The following is a 16,251-nucleotide window of genomic DNA, read 5'->3' on the forward strand; positions in this document are numbered from 1 at the left end:
GCCCTATAAAAGGGCAGACACGTAAGGAAGGAGGGAGGGGTGCGGACTTCGGCACCCCAGTCATCGACAGTGACAGATCTCATGTTCTTGTGATGGTGTGTGTGTGTGACAGTATGTGGACGTCTGTGCGTCATCTAGGCTACTGGTTAACTTGTGACTGCTGTTGGATTCTACGCCTTTCACTCACACTAATCACTATGTTATTCTGTCGTCAAAAGTCACCAGAATTGCTTGTTTAACAAGCAAAAAAGTCCAAGACACAGTAGAGGGGAAAAATGAAAGGAGAGGTGTAAAAGGGTGGTGGGTTGTGTGGGGAGTTGATCTCATATGTAGAGACAACAACAATGATGGTAGTGTTCAGTATGCACTGGTTTCGACAAACACCTATGCAAACAGACCAAATGCAATAATCAAGTTCATCACGTTATTCCTCCTTTCAAGTATCTACATGTACTCTTAACTCATGAATAGAGAGAATTGTTGGAAATGAAAATTTTTCTAAGCATTGAAAATCAACATTTTGTAATTTGCAAGCCAACCTATCTTAAACTACCTCTCCTGCTCACAACTTGACATCCTCCCCATTCTTGCTGTGGTACTCTGCCACATACAGGCTCTTTTCGATGCTGCCAGGGATGGGCTGGATCTCCGTTGCCAGCTGCTCCTCAATGCCCTTCAGGTTGAAGCGGTCATCATAGGTGATCAGGTTGATGGCCAGACCCAGATGTCCAAAACGTCCTGGGCAGGGAGAGAACAGAATGAAGGTCAAATCACTGACCACTTAGGTCATGGTTACACAAGAGAAGAGTCTCAACAGCTCCACTAACTGATATGAACCTTGACAAACATCTGAGGAGTCATGCTTGAGAGGGGTTCTTACCAGATCTGCCAATGCGGTGGAGGTATGTTTCCCCCAACTCGGGAAAATCGAAGTTGATCACCACATTCACAGCTTGAATGTCAATTCCTCTTGTGAAGAGGTCTGTGCACAAAGGGTCAAATCAATAGGGTACATTTTCTCACATCTGACATATGTTTATTTTTTATTTGTTTCTGATAAAGTGTTTAAAGTTTTCAGCAGAATTCAGAGAGCTCGAGTTCAGTGGAGATCTTCTGAGAGTTGGCTCAAACGGCAGGAGCTGATAAAACACTCACCAGTGCAGACAAGATTCCGGAACAGGCCATTTCTGAAATCATGGAACACACGGTTGCGGTGCTCCTGTAAAGACAGACAGGCACATTTTTAGATGTCATCCTCACACGCAGACATAAACCATCATAAAGCTTGAAAACAGCTGCTCCTGAGGCTGTCCTGTCTCATCTTGGCATGAATGTAGAAACACGAGTAGCCCAGCTGGGAGATCTTCTTGGCCAGTAGCTCCACTCTCTGGGATGAGTTGCAAAAAATTATGGACTGATTGATCTGGAGCTACAGAAAACACACAGAACAATGTCAAATCAAGTATACTTCATTGACAAAGCCAATACGGAGGGGGAGCCCTGGAAAAGCAAAACTAAAATCATGGAGGCGGGTGAACTCACCCTGGAGAACAAAGTATTGAGACAATGGACATTCTGTCTTTCAGTCACATAGGTGTAATACTGGGTCACCCCCTTTAGGGTCAGCTCCTCCATTAAGTTAATCTCGTAGGGCTTCTGCAAATGGGAGTTCTGCAAGGGTAGTAAAAGCCACAGGATCAGATCATCCTTCCCATGAGAGACGAAAATAAAAAAGCCATTTATTCTGTTTCACTCACTAACTGCCAAAGAACTCCGGAACACTCACCACCTCAAGTGCAAAGTGTTTTATGTGGTACTTACCTAGCAACAATACTTTGATTGGATGCAAAAAGCAGCATCATAATGTACGCATTCATGGAGAATAAAGTCACCCGTGGCACTCCAGAATGTTGACCATTTGGGCGACTTTATTCACCCGTGGCACTAATTAATACAACCATCAATATTTTAATTCAATTGAATCAAATACAAGACTCAGGAAACCACCCTTTAAATTAAATCACAGAATTAAAAACAAAGCGCAGTACCACATGCACACTACTTGCCGGAGAGCATCCTCCTCTATACAGTCCTATGCACAGAAAGAGTCGGAGACCCATGCATCAAAATAAAAATGACCCCGCCAAGACAGTTTGCAATGAAATCCTTCTTTCACTGACTGGTAGTTCATAAGGTGGTTGTTCCCTTTGACGGGCATGAAGCCTGCTTAATTTCTTTTGCAAAGTAATTGATTAACAAGTAAAGCAAGCTAACTTTGACCAAATCCAGAATTAGAGCTAAAGTTAGCTTGCTTCGTAGTATACCAGAGTAGTTGAAACGTGTTTTTATTGACATTTATGGCATTTAGCAGACTTATTTATCCCAAGCGACTTACAGCAAATACATTTTGGTTAAGTAAGTGAATCATCTATCCATCAGTCATCATAAGAAGTAATCAATGCTCAGACCAGGGGCCATTGGCAGTCACAATGCTTGAAGATTATTTTATTTTTTTATAAAACAGGAGAAAAACTTGTACAGGGGGGTAGTGAGGGTGAAGAGGTCTTTAGGAGGGACTGTTAAGATGTAGCCTGAAGAGATGGGTTTTCAATCTATGGCGGAAGATTGGTAGTGACTCTGCAGTCATGACAGCAGTGGGAAGCTTGTTCCACCAGCGGGGCACCAGGACAGTGAAAAGCCGTGACCGAGTAGTGCGGCTGCTGCATCCACGTAGAGGCGGCGGTGCCAGGCGGAAGAGCGGAGTGATAGGGCAGGGGTTTGGGGGCTGACCATTGCTTGCAAGTAGGGAGGGGCTGTTCCCTTTGCCGCCCGGTAGGCTCGCACCAGGGTCTTGAATCTGATGCGAGCTGCTACCGGAAGCCAGTGAAGGGTGCCGAGGAGGGGAGTGACATGGGAGAATTTGGGGAGATTGAACACCAGACGGGCGGCAGCGTTCTGGATGAGCTGCAGAGGCCTGATGGTGGAGGCGGGGAGTCCGGCCAAGAGTGCGTTGCAGTAGTCAAGGCAAGAGATCACAAGTGTTTGGACCAAAAGGGTGCCACAATGAAAATGGCGCCGCCGATGCCGGTCGCCGTTGTGAGAGCTCCGCAGAGGATGTGCGTTTTTTTAGCTTTTATGTGTTTTCTAAATTCTCTCATTGTGAGAAACTCACTGGCACTGATATCCTACGACAAGGACACACTTCTACATTTAAACTACAACTTAAGACCAAGTATTTTGGATAATTATTCTATCGACACGGCGTGGCCGGCGGAGATCAGAAGGACCCCCCACGATAACAACAATGGGAGCGCGCCAAAAAAGAGGAGGAAACACCGGGGAAAGCGGGCAGGCATTCGGAACCGGCTGAGAGCTCAGGCCCACCGTCCACCTCTGCCTAGCATACTTCTTGCTAATGTCCAGTCTCTGGAGAACAAGATGGATGATCTCAGGGCGAGGATTACTTTCCAGCGAGACGTAAGAGACTGTAACATCCTTTGTCTAACAGAGACATGGCTTACCTCGTTGGTACCAGACCGAGTCATCTGCCCTTCCGAGTCCTTCTCTGTTTTCCGGGCGGATAGAACGGAGGAGTCCGGCAAATCCAAGGGTGGTGGAGTTTGTTTCATGACCAACAACAACTGGTGTAACCCTAACAACGTGACGACGCTTTCTCAGTCCTGCTCGGCTGACCTGGAGCATCTGACCATCTCATGCCGCCCATTCTACCTTCCCCGGGAGTTCAGCTCAATCATCATCACAGCCGTCGACATTCCACCACAGGCCAACACCGAGGCAGCGCTATCGACCCTACATGATACGCTGTGCCGGCATCAGAGCAACCACCCTGAGGCGGCGATGATAGTAACAGGTGATTTCAATCGGGCTAACCTTAAAAATGTTATGCCTAACTTCCGTCAACACATCAAGTGTGCCACCAGGGGAGATAGAACCATTGAGATTTGGACCATTGTTATACTCAGTTTAAGAATGGGTACAAAGCTGTTTCCCACCCTCCCTTTGGGAAATCAGATAACTGCGCCATTCTGTTGATGCCTGTTTACAAACAGAGGATCCAACAGGTAGCGGGCGTGAAAAGGGAGGGAAAGCGGTGGTCCGACCAATCAGAGGCCGCGCTACAAGACGCGCTGAGTGACGTCGACTGGGATATGTTTCAATCAAGTTCCAGCGATGTCAGCGAGTTTACAGAGACTGTCTTGGATTTTATCTCTACACTAGCCGATAACATCGTACCAACGACAACGGTAAAGATCTACCCCAACCAGAAACCCTGGGTCGACAGTTCCATCCATGCCGCTCTGAGGGCTCGCACCGCCGCTTACAACTCCGGGCTGGCATCCGGCAGCATGGAGGAGTATAAAGCGGAGTCCTACAAACTGCGGAGGGCGGTGAAAGCCGCCAAGAGGAGATACGCAGACAGAATGCAGGCGCAGATGGAGAGCAACGACACCAGGGGACTATGGCGAGGACTACGATCTATTACGGATTACCGGCACACACCCTCCTCAACCGGAAGTGCAGATGCCTCCCTAGCCGAAGACCTGAACTCTTTTTATGCACGGTTTGAGGCTGGCAACACCACCGCTAGCGCGCCGGCTAACAACAACGTCAGAGTGCTGGCTAGCGCGGCTGATGGGAGTTCACACGCTGGGGCAGAGCAAGCACTCTCCGTGACGGAACATGACGTGAGGAGGGCTCTGCTGAAGGTGAATACAAAGAAAGCTGCTGGCCCAGATGGCATACCTGGGAGAGTACTCAAGACCTGTGCTAACCAGCTAGCTCCTGTGTTCACCACTATATTCAACCTCTCACTGGCTAATTCAGTAGTTCCCACCTGTTTTAAAAGATCGTCTATCGTCCCTGTGCCCAAGATCACCTCCCCAGCCTGCTTGAATGACTACAGACCCGTGGCTCTAACCTCAGTGGTCATGAAGTGCTTCGAGAGGCTGATTAAGGATTACATCTGCTCCTCCCTCCCTCCGACCCTGGACCCACTGCAGTTCGCATATAGACCAAACAGATCTACAGACGATGCAGTTTCCCAGGTCCTCCACACCACTCTCTCTCACCTTGACAGACAGAAGGGGGGCTATGTGAGAATGCTGTTTATAGACTACAGCTCAGCGTTCAATACCATAGTCCCCACCAGACTGGCTGATAAGATGATTGGTCTAGGACTGAACATTCCCCTGTGTGCCTGGATCCTGGACTTTCTGACGGCCAGGCCACAGGTGGTCAGGGTGGGTAGACACACCTCCAGCTCACTCACACTGAGCACAGGGTCCCCCCAGGGCTGTGTCCTTAGTCCCCTCCTCTACTCCCTGTACACCCACGACTGTGTGGCTAAGTCCAGCGAAAACTCCATCAAGTTTGCGGACGACACGGTCGTGGTGGGGCTGATCTCAGATAACAATGAGAAAGGCTACCTGGACGAGGTGGCGGACCTGTCACTCTGGTGTCAGGAGAACAGTCTCATCCTGAATGTCTCCAAGACAAAAGAGCTGATTGTGGACTTCGGGAGAGCACAAAAACTAAGGGCTTACACACCGCTGGATATCGGAGGAACTGCTGTGGACAGGGTGAGCAGTTTTAAATACCTGGGAGTCCACATCTCAGAAGACCAGACCTGGACTACCCACATCAGTTCTCTGGTGGGAAAGGCAAGGCAGCGCCTGTTCCATCTCAGGCAGCTGAGAAAATTCAGAGTCTCCCGGAGGATCCTTCAGTCCTTCTACTCTGGAGCTGTGGAGAGCATCCTGGCTGGCAACATCACCGTCTGGTACGGTAACAGCACGGCCCAGGACAGGCGAGCTCTGCAAAGGGTGGTACGCCTGGCAGAAAAAACCATGGGAGCTCCAACCCCCCCCTCCATGTCCTGTACACCAGGAGGTGTAGGACCAGAGCCTACAGGATTATGAAGGACCCTCACCACCCGAAACATGGACTGTTCCAGCCGCTGCGGTCAGGAAAACGCCTCTGCTGTCATGCAGCAAGAACAGAGAGGCTAAGGCTGAGTTTCTTCCCCCACGCCATCAGAATCGTCAATGACGACCCCCCCAGTGCCCCCCTCAAGTCACTCACACATGCACTGTCATCTTAACACATATGCACACACATAATCATCCATCTGCTATTTATATTGCTTACTTATATGCTTACTGGTTATACTGTTCATATTGTTTATACTGTCCATACTGTATATTTTTTAGTACTTCTATTTTTATTTTATTGTACTTTAAAACTATTGTATTGTTGCACTACTCTGTGGCACTGTCACTTTTGCATTTCACTGTATACTTGTATGCATGTGACAAATAAAGAATCTTGAATCAAAAGTTGTGCTGCTTCTCTGGTGAGGAATGGACATATCGTTCTGATGTTTGGAGCGTGCTGTCGCTGTGATGTTTGCCACACAGGATAAGTGGTTGTCAAGGATCACCCCAAGGTTCTTGGCTGTATGGGAGGAGGTCACAGTAGAGTTCTCTACTGTGATGGAGAAGTCTTGGAGAGGGCATGCTTTCCCTAGGAGGAAGAGCAGCTCAGTCTTGTCAAGGTTGAGCTTGAGGTGGTGGGCTGACATCCAAGCAGAAATGTCTGCAAGACATGCCGAGACACGTGTTGCCATCTGAGAGTCAGAAGGGGGGAAAGAGAGAAAGTTGAGTGTCATCTGCGTAGCTGTGGTAGGAGAAACCATGTGAGGAAATTACCGAGCCAAGAGATTTGGTATAGAGGGAGAACAGTAAGGTCCCTAGGACAGAGCCCTGGGGGACCCCAGTGGTGAGGGCTTGTGGAGAGGACAGCGATCCTCTCCACGTCACCTGGTAGGAGCGATCGGCCAGGTAGGATGCAAACCAGGAGAGTGCAGAGCAAGAGATGCCCAGTTCTGAGAGGGTGGAGAGAAGGATCGGGTGAAGAAGAATGAGAACAGAGGAGAGGGAGGAAGCTTGAGCGGAGTGGAGGGCCTCCGTGACAGCAAGGAGAGCAGTCTCAGTAGAGTGCCCAGCGTTAAAGCCGGATTGGTGAGGGTCAAGGTGGTTGTTCTGAAGGAGGTAGTTCTGAAGGAGGTAGTTAGGGTTTTAGATAAGAAGGAGAGAAGGGATACCGGTCTGCAGTTATGGACAGGTCAAGAGTTGGTTACTTGAGAAGAGGCTTGACTCTGGCTGTCTTGAAGGCAACTGGGACAGATCCTGTGGATAGAGAGGAATTGATTAAGGTGGTAAGGAACGAAGATGGATTGGAGAAAGGGGGAGGGGATAGGATCGAGGGGGCAGGTGGTTGTCCGCTTGGATGTGACCAGTTTTAGATCATCATCAGGGGAGAGGGGGGAAAAATCGGATAAACGAGAGACCGGTGTAGCACAGTGGGTTTGGGAGGAAAGGCAGCAGTGTTGGTGAGAGGTAGAGGGAAAGAGCTAGTGCTAATGTCATCAACCTTCTTTTCAAAAGTAGGTGACAAAGTCATCTGCAGACAGGGAGGAGGGGGAGGAGGTGGGTTGAGGAGTGAGGAAAATGTGGAGAACAGTTTCCTTGGATCAGGGGCAGAGGATTGAATTTTGGAATGGTAGTAAGAAGCTTTAGCAGCTGATGCAGATGAGGTGTAGTTGAGGAGGAGAGAGAGAGATAAGGGTCTAGGTCATCACAGAGGCCAGTTTTTCTCCATTTCCTCTCAGCTGCCCAGAGGCCTATTCTACAAGCTTGCAGGGTTTCAGACAGCCAGGGAGCGCGTAGAGAGGATTGTGCCGGCCTTGAGATCTGTGGACAGAGAGTGTTGAAGGATGAGGAAAGAGAGGACAGGAGGGTGGAGGAAGCTGCATCAGTAGATAGAAGAGAGAAGGATTCAACAGAGGGTAGGGCGGATAAGACAGAGGAAGAGAGAGCGGTGAGTGAGAGGGTGCGACGAGAGGATACAGTGTGGGTAGAAACTGACTGGGAGGATTTGAGAGGAAGGGAGAAGGATACACAATCAGAAACCAGAAGAGGGGTAACAGTAAGGTTGGAGGTATGGGAGGATCTGGTGAAGACAAGGTCGAGCTGATTGCCCGCCTTATTCAAGATTCAAAGATTCAAAGTGTTTATTATCATCTGCACAGTAGAAAACATGTTTCCCTGTACAACGAAATTCTTGCTTTGCTGTCCGCAGAATGCCAACCAATGTAAAATATACAATACAAAAGAATATACAATATATACTCAACAAATGTACAAGACAGCTAAATTTAAGGCATAAAATAAAATAGCAGCAATAATAATAATAAAACAGTGCAAACGTAGCAGTGCAATTATGCAAACTGGTTATGAGGTAGTAAGGTTATATTAATCTCCTATGGGTTGTTTAGGAGCCTGGTGGCAGTGGGAAAGAAGGAGTTCTTCAGTCTGGTGGTCCTGCATTTAACACTTCTGTACCTCCGGCCTGAGGGTAGAAGTGTGAACAGTCCGTGCTGGGGGTGGGTGGGGTCCTTGAGGATGGAGGCGGCTCTCCTGTGGACTCTGCGGTGGTAGATGCTCTGCAGAGAGGGCAGTGGAGTCCTGGTGATTTTCTCAGCGGTCTTCACCACTCTCTGCAGGCGTCTGCGGTCCATAGCAGTAGTGCTGCCGTACCACACAGTGATGCAGCTAGTTAGGATGCTCTCAACAATGCAGCTGTAGAAGTTGCTGAGGATCTTGGGCGACATGCCAAACTTCCTCAGCCTCCTCAGAAAGTACAGCCGCTGTTGGGCCTTCTTAACCAGCTGAGTGGTGTTAAGTGTCCAGGTGAGGTCCTCGCTGATGTGGACGCCCAGGTATTTGAAACTGCTGACCCTCTCTACTTCGAGTTCCCGGATGTACAGTGGCCGATGAGGTCCCCTCTTCTTCCTCATGTCTACTATCATCTCCTTCGTCTTGTCCGTATTGAGGGTGAGGTTGTTGTCCTCGCACCATGTTACCAGACTGGCCACCTCCCTCCTGTAAGCTGCTTCGTCCCCGCCAGTGATGCATCCTATCACTGCGGTGTCGTCTGCAAACTTTAGGATGATGTTGTCCTTGTGGGAGGCGACACAGTCGTGGGTGAACAGGGTGTAGAGGATGGGGCTGAGGACGCATCCCTGTGGGGTGCCAACATTTGTAATAATGCTGGCTGAAGTCCTATTACCAATCCTGACAGACTGGGGCCTGCCAGTCAAAAAGTCTAGGAGCCAGTCACAGAGGGTGGGGTGCAGGCCAAGTGTGGACATTTTGTGGATGAGTCTGTGGGGGATGACTGTATTAAAAGCGGAGCTGTAGTCTACAAAGAGCGTCCTGATGTAGGAGTCTTTGTTTTCCAGTTGGGAGAGGGAATAGTGGAGGACAGCAGCGATAGCGTCTGAGGTGGACCTGTTGGGCCGGTAGGCATACTGCAGGGGGTCTAGGGTGTCCGGCATGCTGCTCTTAATGTGTGCCAGTACCACTCTCTCAAAACACTTCATAATGATTGGAGTGAGTGCTACTGGCCTGTAATCATTCAGGCAGGCAGGTTGGCTCTTCTTGGGAAGGGGGACGATGGTTGTGGTCTTGAAGCAGGAGGGAACAGTGCTGTGAGTGAGGGAAAGGTTGAAGATGGAGGTGAGAACATCAGCCAGCTCGTTGGCACATGCTCTGAGAGCCCGCCCAGGGATGTTGTCTGGTCCTGCTGCCTTGCGGGGGTTGATCTTCCTCAGGGCTTTGTTTACCTGGCCTGATGAGATGGTTAGTGGAGGGGAGGGGGGTCGGGTGGTCCCGGTGTGTGTGTGCCTCCTCTCTGTGCTGTGGTTGGAGGTCTCAAAGTGGGTGTAGAAGGTATTTAGGTAGTCCGGCAGGCTGTCTGTGGAGCTGATGGTGTTGATGGTGGTCCTGTAGTCTGTGATGTGCTGCAGGCCTTGCCACATCCGCCCGGAGTCAGCAGTGGAGTAGAAGCCGTCCAGCTTCTCTCTGTACTGCCTCTTGGCCGCTGTAATGGCTTTTTTCAGTCCATACTTTGCAGCTTTGTACTCCGTCTCATTGCCTGATCTAAATGCAAGAGAGTGAGCACGCAGCATGTGGCGTACCTGACTGTTTATCCAGGGCTTCTGGTTGGGAAACTTCTTGACTTGTATGGTGGGCACGATGTTGTCAACACAAGTGCTAATGAACCCAGTCACATACTCAGCATAGTCCTGTATGCTGACAGAAGAGTCCTCCAGCGTGGCTGCAGCTTTAAACACATCCCAGTCTGTCTGAGCAAAACAGTCCTGCAGGGTGCTCTCAGTCTCTGGGGTCCAGAGTTTGATTTGTTTAGTGACAGGGTTTGTCTGTTTCAGTCTTTGTCTGTAGGCTGGATACAGGAACAACGAGATGTGGTCAGAGTGTCCAAAGTGGGGGCGGGGTGCAGCCTTGTATGCACTGCGTATACTGCTGTAAACATGATCCAGTGTATTCTTCTCACGGGTGGGAATATCCACATGTTGGTAGTGTTTGGGAAATACAGTCCGTAAATTGCACTGGTTAAAGTCGCCGGCGGGGATAAAAACAGCATCAGGATGAGCAGTTTCTAACGCACTGATAGCTTCGTGGAGTTTGCTGAGCGCTGCCGTGGAGTTAGCTCGCGGGGGGATGTAAACAGCGGCCAAAAACACAGCAGTAAATTCCCTCGGTAGGTAATAGGGACGGCATTTCAGCAGCAAAAACTCCACATCTGGCGAACAGTGCTTGTGAACGGTCCGTATGTCGCCACACCACGAGTTGTTGATAAACATACACACACCTCCCCCTTTGGTCTTACCGGAGGCTGCAGTCCTGTCTCCTCGGTGTATGGAGTGAGTCTGTAGCTGAACGGCGCATTCTGGGACTTTGTCTGAAAGCCAGGTCTCGGTGAAAATTAGAGCACTGCACTCTCTTATTTCCCGCTGTGTTGTAGTCCTGGCTCTTAGTTCGTCCAGCTTGTTTTCCAGAGACCGCACGTTAGCTAGCAAGAGGCTGGGTAACGGTGGTTGGCTAGCGCGAGCTTTTAGCCTAGCATGGAGGCCTCCTCTCTTGCCCCGCTTGCGTCGCCGTCTCCGAAGCTCTCTCCTGGGGTCAGCTAGCTCACTCCAGCTCGGTGCTCCGGGGCCTTCCCGGGGGTGGTGGTGATGGCTGCGGGAACGTACAATGAGTTGTAGCTCCGGTGGTATAAAACCAGTAAAAACAGGAAGACTGTGAGTTGTCGATGTCCAGCAATGCCTGTCTGTTGTATGTCAGCAGTGCATGGCATTTGTGCACTGTAGATAAAACACAAAACAAAAGAAAACGCCGGCATTCAAGAGCGGGACAAACAAACACGTCTGCCACGGGGGACGCCATGTTAGTGGATGAGTCAGACGAGAGTGGGACAGGGTAAGGCCGAGGGAGGAGAGAAGGTCAAGTGCTCCAGACGACTGAAGCTTCTCCGACTGGATGTTGAAGTCACCTAGTAGTGTGAGCGGTGTGCCGTCCTCAGGGAAGAAGCTGAGAAGGACATCCATCTCATCTAAGAAGTGACCAAGTTGACCTGGTGGACGATAGATAACAACAAAGTGAAGTTTGACAGGGGAGGTGACAGAAACAGCATGGAATTCAAAGGAGGATATGGACAGGTGTGACAGGGGAAGGACATTATGTGACCACTTAGGTGAGATGAGGAGTCCTGTGCCTCCTCCTTGACCAGAGAATCTAGGAGAATGAGAAAAGGAGTAGGCATCAGAGAGGGCTGCCAGAGTAGCTGTGTTATCCGGTGTAATCCATGTCTCTGTGAGAGCAAGGAAGTGGAGAGACATGAAGCAGGCATAGGCTGAGATAGCCTCTGCTTCCCAGACCGCCGATTGGCAGTTCCAAAGTCCTCCCGTGACAATGAGGTCGTAGTAGTTAGTAGTTTGGCCTTCCTCGATGGACTCCACAGATGGACTCCTTCGTCTTTGTGTCAAGTGTCTTCGTGTCAGGAGGCTGTCGCTCTGTGATCGTCACAATAGAAATGCAGATTCTGCGATTGCTGATGACTAGCAGGGTAGCAGCCCCTCCCACCTGACGATCAGTTAACAACCAGACAGGTTTCACCACTCACTCATTCCCAAATGTATTAGTCCTGGTCCAAGGGTTAGGGTTAGGGTTAGGGCAGGAGTTAAATACCTTGCAGGATAGTGTTAGGCCCTCCCACTGGAGATTGACAGCACTTCACAGCAATTGACTTCAAACAGATGGCTTCCAATAGAAACTAGGTTCTGAGCTTAAGGCAGGATAGCCACAGCAAAATAAACAGCTACCAACAGCACACCGACTTTAAACAAGATTAAACTTACTTAGACCGGAGAACAGGCTTCACCACTCGATCCCAATTTATTTTTTTTATTTTTTATTTTTTTTGGAAGGCAAATTTGGCTAGCTTAATGCCTGCCAAAGAAGACAGCCACCAGAGGAACAAACTGTGGCTTGGCAGGGTCATTTTTATTTTGATACATGACAAAGTCTCTGGCTCTTTCTGCCCATAGGACTGTATAGAGGAGGATGCTATCCGGCTACTTGCAGGGCTGCATACATGAATATGCATTCTGTGAACAGGGTTAGTAATATTGTAATCTCTGGAACTAATAGCATGAAACAAATCTACATTGATAACATACCATGAACTTCTGCACGCTGAGTGGGAAAGTTGCAGAATACAGCAAGATCTGCCTCTGTTTAGACAGGTAGCCCAGAAGCTCCTCCATCATCACCACAAAGTCCTGAGAGAGGAGCTTGTCAGCCTGTTCAGCACCAGTGGATAAAAAAAGAAAAACAATGGATATACAGTGCCTATAGAAAGTCATCATACCCTGTGAAATCTTTACCTTTTGTCACATTACACCCTGGAAATTTAAATAAATCAAATCTAACTTTTTTGAGCTGTATGTACACATTATAACCCTCATCATCAAAGTGAAAATAAAAATTTTACAAATTCTGGACAATTATTAAAAATTAAATCAGTGAAATACCTGGTTTGGTTAAGTGATCAGCCCCTTAGAGTATACCATTATAAACTTGCTCAGGTGCAACCAATCAACTTCCAGATCAAACACCAGGCTAATTGCCCCCCACCTGACATCAATTGTAGTGGTTTTGATTACTTCAGAATAAAACCAGCTGTTTCTTGAGGATTCCACTACTAGAAGTGCATGGTTCTGCAAAGAATTCACCATGGTTGGAAAAGTACTTTCAAAAGGCCTCTGGGATAAAGTTGTAGGAAGGCACAAGTTAGGTGAAGACTACAAAAAGATTTCGAAGGCTTTAGCTATCCCTCTGAGTACCGTTCAGAGCATCATTAAGAAGTGGAAGGCGTATGGCACCACCAACACCTTGCCTAGATCAGGCCGTCCGTCCAAACTGGATGACCGTGCCAGGAGGACATTGATCAGAGAAGCTACCAAGAGGCCAAAGGCAACTTTGAAGGACTTACTGGACTGGTCTGTCTGTGCATGTGACAACAATCTCACAAGCTTTACACAAAGCTGGCCTGTATGGCAGGGTAGCAAGAAAGAAGCCTTTTCTGAAAAAGTGCCACACTCAGTCTCATTTGTGCTATGCAAAAACACACCTGGAAGATTCTGTTGCCATGTGGAAAAAGGTTTTATGGTCAGACAAGACGAAGATTGAACTTTTTGGACTGAACTCCAAGCGCTATGTTTGGCGAAAACCAAACACAGCACGCCACCCAAAACACACCATACCTACTGTGAAGCATGGTGGTGGCAACATTATGTTGTGGGGATGTTTCTCTTCAGCGGGGACTGGGCAATTGGTCAGGATTGAAGGGAAAATGGATGCTGCCAAGTACACCCAAATTCTTGAGGACAACCTGCGTCCCTCTGCTAGACAGCTGAAGATGGGCAGGTCATTCACCTTCCAACACGACAACGATCCTAAACATACCGCCAAAAGAACCATGCAGTGGCTTAAGGATAGAAAGGTGAATGTCCTTGAGTGGCCAAGTCAGAGCCCTGACTTAAATCCGATAGAAAATCTGTGGATGGACTTGAAGAGAGCAGTCCATTGCCACTCACCACAGAATTTGACTGAACTCGAACAATTCTGCATAAAAGGAAGAATGGGCAAATATTCTCCAATCTAGGTGTGCAAAGCTAATAGAGACATATCCAAACAGATTGATGGCTGTAATTGCAGCAAAAGGTGGCTCTACAAAGTATTAAATCAGGGGACTGATGACTTTTCCAACCTTGTTATTCTTGTTTTTCATAAATTCATTTTTTTTTTTTTTCAAAATGGGTTTTGATTTCAGGCTGTACGACAAATATAGTAACTATTTCAAAGGGGTATGATGACTTTCTATAGGCACTGTAGCTGCTTCCAATCACAATTCCCTCCACCAAAACACCAAGCTGTGATCTCTGCCTTGGGCAGCTAATTTCACAGTTATCATGCAAACCATTGAAACTAGCTAACAAGCCAACAACAAGCCAACACTAGCTAACAAGCCAACTACAAATTGCATGGACGCAACGCGCAAGCTGGTTTGTTGAACTGTTTAATCACGCTACGAATATTAGGATACGTTGATTCGCAATTTGGCCACAGATAAAATATGTAAAAAATAACAAACAGAAAAGTTCATAAGTTTAGTAACTAGCTTAGCTAGAATGTTGCTAGCTGGCTAGCTAGCTAACGTCGCAAGCACAAAACATACATGATAAACATACAAGATAAACATGAGCAAAATAATAATAATTAAACGTTTGGCTCGTCTGATATAATCAGTATGCTTCTTAATATTTATAATATACTAGCTGGTATTCCGCTCGCAAGTAATACATGTATTTATTTGTGTTCTCTAAACTCAAAGAGTGGAACTCTGCCCACCTACTTTCGGTCAATGCAAACGGATGTAAATGAGGATTTCTTCAAAATAAGAGCGCCCAAGTTAAACATGGTAAATAAGTATCAAGGAACTAGGGCTGTGACGGTTTTTTGTAACAGTCCGTTGTCATGCAAATAATCGTTATAACCGTTTCACAACGGTGACACAACTCTGACGCATGACAGAGCCAGAATAACCTTGTGGTCGACTGCTGTTGCTGTTACTGAATAACTGATGAACACATCCGATGTTTTTAAGATCGATTTATTGATTCAACAGAAAACAAAAACATCAGGCATCAGTGCACACATATTTAACAAAAGTGTCTGCCATATGAACGCATGGAACAGAAATATTGCATAGTCTACGCCCACTATTGTCAAAGTGGGGTACGCGAAATAAATGTGTGATTTGCCTTCCCAAACAGTCCTGTTGAATAACCGACTGCAGTCTCAGTACCAAAATAAATGCATGCACCCTATCCAACAGATAATAATATTATCTGTCTAATATGTAAGGGATAATGTTCATAGAATATCAATTAGGCTACAAAATAACCGACAGGGGGTACATGACTGTTCAAAGTTTGGGAACCACTTGTCTACGCAAATAAAATAAAAACAGGCAGCCGCCACTTGATAAATAGACACATTACAAACACATAAGACACGCTAAGCCAACCGTAGTGACTGTCAGTGCAAATAGAGCAGGGGTGGCCAACCAGTCAGAGACTATGAGCCAAAAAAATTGCCATGGCTACTGCAAAGAGCCACATAGTGCGTACGCACGCACGCGCACACACACACACACCTTGCAATTAAATAACTTTTTCATAATTATAATGTTTCCCCCCCCCCCTATAAATGTAATAAAAATGGCTCAACACTACAATAACAATGAGAAAATAATTTATTCTCTGAGCAACAATATTTTTTTCTTGCCATGTATCAGTTTTTGATTGAGTGGGACTTTTGGCAAATCTTGCCTTCAACAATCTTGCCTCAAATCTGGCTTGTAGTGGTTGTGGCCACTCGAAGTAGTTCCTTCACGTGTGTGTCAGTTAGAACAGATCGATGCTTCGACTTCACTAGATTCAGGGTAGAAAAAACCGACTCACACGTAAGTTGAGCCAAACATTGACAGTAGTCTGAGCGCAGCCCTTTTGACATTGGGGTATTTCTCCATCGGCAAATTTTTCCAGAACTCAATGGCTCCTTCCCTCAGAACAGACTTCAGTCTGTCATCCTCAGACAGTTCGATCATCTCCAGCTGAGAAGTTGCTTCGTCTGTAACTAACGGGGCTTTCAAACAGTCCGCCTCCGCAGTGAAAGGGTCAATCAGGAATGCAATCTGCGGCCTTCTCAGCTGTAGATCTTGGAATCTGGCTACGAAACCATC

The 16,251-nt window shown here is 47.6% G+C and overlaps 1 protein-coding gene across 1 annotated transcript in view; it reads right to left on the reverse strand.

The window, feature by feature from the left end:
* Nucleotides 1-562: 562 nt before the first annotated feature.
* The window catches only part of LOC310824063 (putative ATP-dependent RNA helicase ddx6), a gene marked incomplete at both ends in the record, with an annotated part of 37,301 nt that continues 21,612 nt past the window's right edge, over nt 563-16,251 (reverse strand). Inside the window, 6 exons of the mRNA XM_083696949.1 lie at nt 563-738; nt 881-982; nt 1,156-1,219; nt 1,313-1,429; nt 1,543-1,671; nt 12,623-12,745. Of these exons, the coding sequence (XP_083553075.1) occupies nt 563-738; nt 881-982; nt 1,156-1,219; nt 1,313-1,429; nt 1,543-1,671; nt 12,623-12,745 (711 nt within the window). The remainder of the gene's footprint in view (nt 739-880; nt 983-1,155; nt 1,220-1,312; nt 1,430-1,542; nt 1,672-12,622; nt 12,746-16,251) is intronic.

The sequence above is a fragment of the Argentina silus genome (genome assembly GCF_951799395.1).
Source record: "Argentina silus genome assembly, chromosome: Y".
Taxonomy (NCBI): Eukaryota; Metazoa; Chordata; class Actinopteri; order Argentiniformes; family Argentinidae; genus Argentina; species Argentina silus.